The 9,111-nt window shown below is 44.1% G+C and overlaps 1 protein-coding gene across 2 annotated transcripts in view; it reads right to left on the reverse strand.

Moving 5' to 3' along the window:
* WDR64 (WD repeat domain 64) overlaps window positions 1-6,905 on the reverse strand; it is a 69,540-nt gene extending 62,635 nt beyond the window's left edge. Inside the window, exons 1-2 of one of the 2 annotated variants that reach the window (XM_083432145.1) lie at window positions 6,554-6,905; window positions 6,088-6,218 (exon numbers count right to left, since the gene is read on the reverse strand). In XM_083432145.1, the coding sequence (XP_083288271.1) occupies window positions 6,088-6,218; window positions 6,554-6,707 (285 nt within the window). In that variant the 5' untranslated portion in view covers window positions 6,708-6,905. The remainder of the gene's footprint in view (window positions 1-6,087; window positions 6,219-6,553) is intronic. The other variant, XM_083432146.1, reaches the window with a different exon arrangement.
* Between the last annotated feature and the right edge of the window lie 2,206 nt (window positions 6,906-9,111).

Genomic DNA, 9,111 nt, shown 5'->3' on the forward strand with positions numbered 1-9,111 from the left:
TAGAACACAGGTAGCGGAAGTCCCACTACGAAGATCTAGAGCACATAATTGTGCCTGTTTCACTGCTTCCTCGAGAACATGGCCAGCAGAGATAACCAGGGTGGTCCGTTGCTGTTGACATCCATATCAGTGGTTGGCACCCAGGACACATTAGAAACCATCCAAGAGTTGCTTGCTAGGCATTTTGAGGATGAAGTCATTGATCTCTGTAGCTAGCTAGATGCCATGACTGATGCATTCTCAAACAAGAATTCCAGTGCTCCATCAAGCCATGTTTTATGCAATCAGTTTCAAGTTTTGCAGCCTAATGACATTGACAGAGTGCCTGTGAGTATGTGGCCAATGATGTTACCTTTGGATCCTTGTCTTTCATGGCTGAGTCATGCTAGTTGGGTGGGGAGGAGGGGGCCAGCTCTGTCACTGAAGCCACATGTGGCTAGATGTGCCTTTTGCCACCTTTGGTTGGTAAGACAGCTACAGCCAATCCTGGATCAAGATAGCTCAACCACAGCTGTCCGGCCTCACAGTTGGATTACTGCACTATGCTCTATGTGCGGCTCCCCTTGGGTTTGGTTTGGAGGCTGCAGCTGATAACAGAACGTCACAGCTAGGTTGCTTGTGGGGCAAACTATTAACAGCATGTAGCACCTTGCTTGTGGGATTTGCAATGGCACTCAGTCTGCTACCAGGCCAAGTTCTATACAGTTCAGGACCAGGTTACTTGAGACAGCAGGATATATATATATATATATATATATATATATATATATGCATGCTGCTTTTGCTGCAGATTATTTTTATCTCTATGTATGTGTGTGTCCTCACAACTACTGCAGTCCAATAGAGAATGTGATAGACTGAAAGATCAACTCTGGGTTTTTCCACAGCTAACACTACAGACATCTTTATTCTCTAATGCATCATTTCTAAATGCTGTTAATGCAAGATAGAAAAGTGTAAACATTGGAACCCAAGGGGTTATGCAGAGATAAGGCATACATACTTTCAAAATTAGAGGAATCTTGAATTTAAACTCTATTTTCCAAAACAAGGCTTGAGGGCATAGAAGGCAACTGTCCGGTCACCACTGCCACACAGTACATATTGTTCAGGATGAAGTGTCAGAAAGTTGACCATTTTCCTGGTGATGAATGGACCAATACTTGAGGCACAGGAAGGCAAGAGGCAAGGGCTTATGAAAAGCTGGCCAAAGAAGAATAGTACAAAGAAAAAAATCTTTATGCAATCAAGGGGCAATTTTAGCTAACTGAACAATTAGATAGAACCCAGAAGGATATGCTGAGCTGGTTTCTCATGCAATGCTAAGTCAAACCATGGCTTAGTGTGAATGTGTGAGAGTTCAAATCTGGAGTTCAAGAGTCTTCAAAGTTTATGATACTTTTGGTAAGGGCTGTTCTCCAAGTGAGCGCTCGCAGGCCAGTGATTCCTAGTTGTCAGTGTTTATGCTACATTTTTCTTAGATTTTCCTTGGGAGGGTCTTTAAGGCTCTTTTGCTGACCACCAGCATTATGTTTTCCATTTTTAAATTCAGAATAGAGTAGTTGCTTTGGAAGACGATAATCAGGCACCCAAACAACATGACCAGTCCAACAAAGTTGATGCTGAAGAATCATTGCTTTGACACTGATGATCTTTGCTTCTTCCAGTACACTGGCATTAGTTTGCCTGTCTTTCCAAGTGATATGTACCCCTCCCCCCCCCCCCCGAGACTGCTGTCTCCTCTTTGGGAACCTGCAAATTCATGCTAAGAAACAGTTTGGCTTAGTATTACATGTGAATCAGCTCAGTGATTACTTGAAACCCCTTGGAGTAAGGAAATTTCTCTAGGCTGTATCAGACTGTGTTCATGGTTGATAGAAACAACAAGCAAGATGATGGGGGTGGGGAGAAAAGCTATGTTCTTTTTGTCCAGGAGAAAGCCTTCAGGAGGACTCCAAAATTAGGTTCCAGGCAAGACTGAAATGAAAATCAGACTCAGCACACAAAATATGGGATGGCTCATTACAGGAAGAAGTCATTTCAAAAGCTTTCTAGTCGGTGTAAGGTCTGCCTTTGATTTACAGGCACAGGGAAAACAGAAACATGATTTCAGTCCCTTGCGGAAAATGGCCATTGTCTTCAAAAGCAAATTTAGCTGTGGTTTCAACAGATAAACTTTGAGCATTTCTCAGTTATGTAACCAAATCCTAAGGGCCTTTTAGCATTCCAGCCAAAGTGCCTTATCTTTTAATGATGCTTAACCTCCATGGTTGATGGTGTATTAGATGTTGTTTGATTTTCTTGTAATTCTGTATCCAGTTTTCTACCATAATTTTGATCCACTGTTGTACGAGTGGAAGAAGGCAAGTTCACACAAGATGTTTTTAGCAGGCTCTGAAAAGAGCACAGTGAAGGTGGATGCCTGATCTCAATAGACAGGCAGTTCCAAAGGGTGGGTACTGCCACACTAAAATACCAAGTTCTTACAAATGAGGAACAGGTACGATGTGTCACCTGTAACAGAGCCAGTTCCTCAGACTGAAGCATATATGGGCATATATGGGGAAAGGTAATCTTGCAAGGAAACTGGTCCCAAACTGTTAAGGGCTTTATATATTAATAGTAACACCTTGAACTTGACCCAGTAGTAAACTGGCAACTGGTTCAGGTCCCTGAGCAGACGTGTTAAAGGCTAACAGGGTTTGATTCCTTCCCCCAATCTTGCTGCAGCATTCTGCACTAACCAAAGTCCCACATGCAGTTCATTGCAGTAACCAATGCACAAACTAAGTGAATACAACTCATAGTTCCAGGTCAGTAAGAACTTACTGCCAAGGATTGTTGTGATGACAGATATAGAATCTGTCTGCACAGAACATCTAATCCATGATATAGCAATACCAATAAGGTACAGAATGAGGAATCCGCAACATTTCCCTCTTAGCATCCTTTCTTGGGCAAACCCCTCATATCCACACCCCTTGGAGATAGAGATCAGATCTTGCCCTCCCCTTTCTTGCAGGCTCCAGCTTCTCATTCCTTCCCCCCCTTTTTTTCTTACTGCTAGCAAAGGTTTACATGAAGAACTAAGCAAAGCACTCTTTTAAATTCCTCTCCAACCCTAGAGAAGACAAGAAGGATTTATAGGCAAAATAATGATTTAAATGCAGCTTTCAAAAGGTTAATGGTGTAATACATGGACCACTTAGCTACGGTCTACTGATCTAGTTGGTGAAAAAGGCACTGTAATCAGAAGCACATTCATCTGAAGAGAACTTTATGGACCCCAAATTGCCTCTGGAGCCAATCACATCCCACCTTATGGAGAGCAGCCTATCAAGTGCTTCTGTAGCTGCTTGTGAGCTTCATTGCCCTAGCAGCATAATACTTTAAACATGAAAATCAGAGGGAGCCGATGAAAGAACTCGAGAGTACAAGTTCTACTTTTTGAAGGAAAAAGCCATGCTTTAGGAGCACCACTTGTAGAGTTCATTTTTATTTAAGGTTTATGAATATTTATAAGCTTTAAAAATGAGGTACCAGTGCTCATATACTGACAACAGAATTGTGGATGCCAGCACAAAACGGCTGACAACAAAATGAAAAAAGGTGATTGTACTCTACTGTATACAAGCAAGTACTGTATGCCCAGATCAAGGGTAGTCATAGTACCACTCTATTCTGCCTTGGTCAGACTACATCTGGAATACTGTGTCCAATTCATGGCACCACAATTTAAGAAGGATGTTGACAAGCTGGAACGTGTGCAGAGGAGGGCAACCAAGATGAGAAAGGGTCTGGAAACCAAGCCTTATGAGGAACAGTTGAAGGAGCTGAGTATGTTTAGTGTGGAAAAGAGGAGGGTGGGAGGAGATATGATAGCCATCTTCAGATATCTTAAGGGCTGTCACATGGAAGAGGGAGCATGCTTGTTTTCTCCTGGAGGGTAGGACTCGAACCAATGGCTTCAAGTTACAAGAAAGGAGATTCCAACTAATCATTCGGAAAAACTTTCTGACAGTAAGAGCCATTCAGCAGTGGAACATACTCCCATGAGAGATGGTGGACTCTCCTTCCTTGGAGGTTTTTAAGCAGAGGTTGGGTGGCCATCTGTCATGGATGCTTTAGCTAAGATTCCAGCATTGCAGGGGGTTGGACTAGATGCCCTTGGGCCCCTTCCAACTCTAAGATTCTATGATTCTACAAGAGCAAAGTCGGAGCAGTGCCAAAGATACACTGCTGGGAGTTGTGGTTTGAGACACATGTATCCCATAACCCTGGAGCCTGTGTGCTATGTATATAGCATGGCTGAACTGGTAATATTCTCACTTGTTGTTCGTAACATCATCCCCCTTCCCACTCAGAAAATCCTCACCAAAAACCACAGACTACTTTCCAGTGATTACTATTCCGTGAGCTGAAGCAGCATAAAGTTAGTCAGCAGCCAGAAAATGAATGGTGTGAATTATAAGAATTGCCTTTATCAGCTAAATTCATGCGCTTCCCTGGAACATCAGTTAAGCAGAAATTGTCAAGAGTTCACTTTCCTGATGAAGTGCTTTTCATGGTCACAAAGCCCACTTCAGTCTCCTTATAAAAGGCAACTCCTGCGATTATTTAGGAGCTAACTATGCATTATTTCAGTCACAGAGGAGATGATCTACTGCGGGTGCAATGTTGAACAGATTGCAAGCCCTTCAATCATTCGCTTGAGCTGCTATCCTCCTTGGGTTCCTCTTGTTCCATAAGTAGGAATGCAGGAGAAACTTGATCAAAACACTTCCAAGGGCAAAAAAAATAATGGTTCGTTCTCTGTGCTGGGACAGCCTCCTGCCCAAGAAGATAGCTCCCTCTCATCCTCACTGCCTCACTTAGTAAACCCTTTCCTGCTCCCCATGGTCTCACCCTACCGACTCCTTCATTATAATGTATGGTTACCAGATGTCCCTGGGGACAGTCCCCAGATTTACAAATCTGTCCCCGGACAAAATCTGTCCCTGGATTTGATTTAATGTCCCCGGATTTAGATTTTAAGTGTTGTAGATTTATTAGTAGGGAATGAATGTTGTGCGATTGCTTCAAAGGCACAAGACACATCATATGGGGACTTCCGGCGAGGCAAAATGGCGGGCGCCATGGCAGTGAACAGCTCCTGAAGCCAGCCAGAGCCAACTGTGCTACCAGGCTGGCTCTGGGCTGCTGAGACTGCCGCTGCCACTGCCAAGGGGGAACCACTGACACACACAAACCGTGACCCAAATTGAGCCAGGAACGAGAGCGCCCAGCCACCCGGTCAACTGATTTCTCTTTTTTTAAAAAAAGGGTCCCCGGATTCTTTGAAAAAAAATCTGGTAACCTTATTATAATGGCCTGGTTCTCATGTCACAGTAAACCAAAGAGCAACTTGCCATGACTGTGCTGGCTCCTGAGGAGGCACTTACATGGCCTTTGCTCCTCCCTTGGCTTTTAAGGTCAGTGTGGGACATCAGCTAAGCTACGGTTTAACTTAGCATGGTATCTTGTGTCAGTAGTAATAGTAAAAGTGTATCAGCATTCTCTTTCTTGTAAATGGTTTCATATGTGAGAATGCAAATTGGATTGCTTTGACTTAGGGTTGAGCTCAAGACACATTTATACACCGCAAACAGCAACACCACTACGTTTTAGAGCACAATTCAAAGTGTTGGTGCTGACCTTTAAAGCCCCAAACGGCCTCGGTCCAGTATACATGAAGGAACATCTCCACCCCCATCATTCAGCCCTGAGATCCAGCGCTGAGGGCCTTCTGGCGGTTCCCACACTGCAAGAAGTAAGGTTACAGGGAACCAAGCAGAGGGCCTTCTGGGTAGTAGCACCTTCCCTGTGGAATGCCCTCCCATCAGATGTCAAGGAAATAAGCAACTATATCTTACTTTTAAAAGACATCTGAAGGCAGCCCTGTTTAGGGAAGTTTTAATGTTTAATGCTGTATTGTGTTTTTAATATTTTGCTGGAAGCCACCCAGAGTGGCCGGGGAAACCCAGCCAGATGGGCGAGGTATAAATTACGGTGGTATTATTATTATTATTATTATTAACACGTATCTACCTCGCACCATTCCGTCCGCCCATCAGGATTGTTGCTAATCTTCCTATAGAAGGTTTTAACATCTTGTGGTTTCACATCTGTACCAAACAGCCTCTGGACTTCAGCAAAGAATTTATCGTAATCAATTTCCTCTGCAATGAAAGAAAAGAAGACAAAAGCTAACACATCAGCACAGCTATTTTCGATACTTTTCCAACCATCACCTCGTGCTGCAATCCATCATCATCAGTGTTTGGAGAATTTAGTTTTGTCTTCATTTTCATTTGGAATCCCTTTTCTGTCTCGCTATTTATGAAATAGTACAGCAGGGATCTTTGGCTTCCTGGGTCCCAATATTAGAGAAAGTTTTGAGCAAGAAAGGGAGAAATGGTAGACTCCTTTCTAGGGTGACTTAATTCATTCTGAAGGGTAAATCCATTTATCACCCCAAATTCCACCCCTCTGCGTGTACAACCGGATTACTTACCAGCATCTTTTATATACAAGCCTAATCTTTCATCCCTTTTCTGAGCAACTGTCTGGTCAACTAATTTCTGAAACAGTTTCAGTAGATTTTTGAAATCGGCTCCATCAGGAATGTTGTTGGAAATATCATCATCTTGAGTTTTTTTCCTAGACATTCTGTTTCATGAGATGGGTGGGACGCAGCAAAATCTCCTTTCCACACGCTCTAATGCTCCTTGTCTTGTTTTCTTCTCAGTTGTGTTCTCTGATGTTAATGCTTTGAGAAAATGCCAGCTGCATGAGCTGAAGTGTTGCTTAGGTGAATGAGAAGTGGTGACTGGCCTTGACATGCAGCTTCTCAGGCAGGCAAGTGTGTGCCACTAACTACCTGATGTCATAACTCTTCATTGAGCCTCATTGGTCATTAGGTCCAGCTAGATCACAAACCACCATAACTGGCAAGCTGCTGAAAGTCAGTTCAATCTCCATCAGAAAAAAGGAGGACAAGGAGGAAACAAAATGCTCTGAGATTTGATTTATTTATGGGGGGTTCTCATACAGGAAACCCAGCCTTCTTCATTCAACTTCAAACGTCTAGGGCAGGGGTCAGCAAACTTTTTCAGCAGGGGGCCAGTCCACTGTCCCTCAGACCTTGTGGAGGGCCGAACTATTTTTTTTTTTGGGGGGGGACAAATTCCTATGCCCCACACATAACCCAGAGATGCATTTTAAATAAAAACACACATTCTACTCATATAAAAACACGCTGATTCCCGGGCCGGATTTAGAAGGCGATTGGGCCGGATCCTGCCCCCAGGCCTTAGTCTGCCTACCCATGGTCTAGGAACTGCACTCTTATTATTCTACCCTGTCGGAACCTGTAAAATAAGATATAATTGCTGGCAATTGCTAATGTGCAAGAAAAAAATCAAGAGAAGAATTCAAGTTGTTTAAACAGTGTATTTTACTGCAATGCAGCACATGCAAGCAGGAAAAGGAGATATCTATCTACAGCTAGATGGGAACCTGAGCATACTATAGGCCAGGCCATACTAATGTGGTACACTCCAGATGCTGTGGGCTACAACTTCCATCAGTTGCAGCCAGCCTGACCAATGATCAGAGGTGATAGATGTAGTTCACAACAGGTGAAAGAGTACCATGTTGGCAACCCCTGCCATAAGCCATGAGGGGCTGAACAATATGCAGTATGAAGCAGGAAGAGCCCCATAGAGTATGTCACAGCAAGTGTCTGGGATTGCTTTGTCACCCAGCACTCAGCTGGCATCTGGAGAAATCCTGAAGGGGCAGAATCCTGGCTTGAAGTCTTGTAGGACTAAGTAGCTTTCTGTGTCCAGGGCAACTATCTACCAGCAACTATCTACCAGCTCCATCTGGTATGCCAGCTGAGACCCTACCTGCCTGTGCACTGTCTTGCCAGTGTGGTACATGTGCTGGTTATCTCCTGCTTGGACTGCTATGTGGTCGACATGGGGCTACCTTTAAAGGTGACTCAGAAACTACAACTAATCCAGAATGTGGCTGCCAGACTGGGAGCGGCCGACAGGACCATACAACACCAGTCCCAAAGGATCTACATTGGCTTCCAGTACATTTCCGAGCAAAATTCAAAGTGTTTGTGCTGACCTAAATGGCTTCAGCTCTGTACACCTGAAGGAGTGTCTCTACCACATCATTCACCCCAGACACTGATATCCAGATACAAGGGCCTTCTGGCGGGTGCCTCATTGCGAGAAGTGAGGCTACAGGGACAGGGCCATCTTAAGCATATCCGGCACCGTGGTGCAAAGATCCTTCTGCCTCCCATTTCCCAGAGTTGTCGACCCTATGGCATAGCAAGGTCAGGTGGTACCCGGTGCGGAATTCTTTTTGTCAACCCCCCTTTGAAACTATTAAAAGAAGGAAAAATAAGATACTTAACATCGTGAGCATAAGCACTTAAAACCCATTTCCCCTAACTTTGTTCTCTGCAAATTTTGAAATCACATCAACTCCCAGAGTTGGTGGAGCTAGAATAAAACCCAGCCACCCCTCCAGTTGGACTCCGTCCATGGAACCAGTGAATGTGTGTGCTGCCTTCTTCCATTTCAGGGGGGTATGTGGGCTAGATGACCCTTGAGGTCCCTTCAGTCCTACAATTCTAGGATTCTCTGTCGCCACAGGCAGAAAAATGTCTCAGGCCAAACAAAATGTGTGGGCACCAGTCTGCATGGCTTCATAAGAAGAGGAGACACATTCATGGAGGGGATGGTTACCCATGGCTACCAGCCAGGATAGCTCTGCTCTGCCTCCACGGAGGCAGTGATGCTTCTGAATACCAGTTGCTGGGAACCACAGGAAGGGAAGAGTAGATAGTTCTCACTCATCCAATTCTCTTGAAATGTCTATGAGGAGTTGCAAACAATTGAAGATCCTTATAGTTTCTTTTCAGCAAAATATAGACATATGCAGTCCTTTTGATGTTTCAACCTCTCTGACCTTTTCCAAACTTTGAAGTTTCAGTTTATCTCTCCAAGCATTTTTATAAGCACACCCGGCTTCCAACTTTAAGAAGGTGGC

The sequence above is a fragment of the Podarcis tiliguerta genome (assembly GCF_965153285.1).
Source record: "Podarcis tiliguerta genome assembly, chromosome: 3".
NCBI classification, from domain to species: Eukaryota; Metazoa; Chordata; class Lepidosauria; order Squamata; family Lacertidae; genus Podarcis; species Podarcis tiliguerta.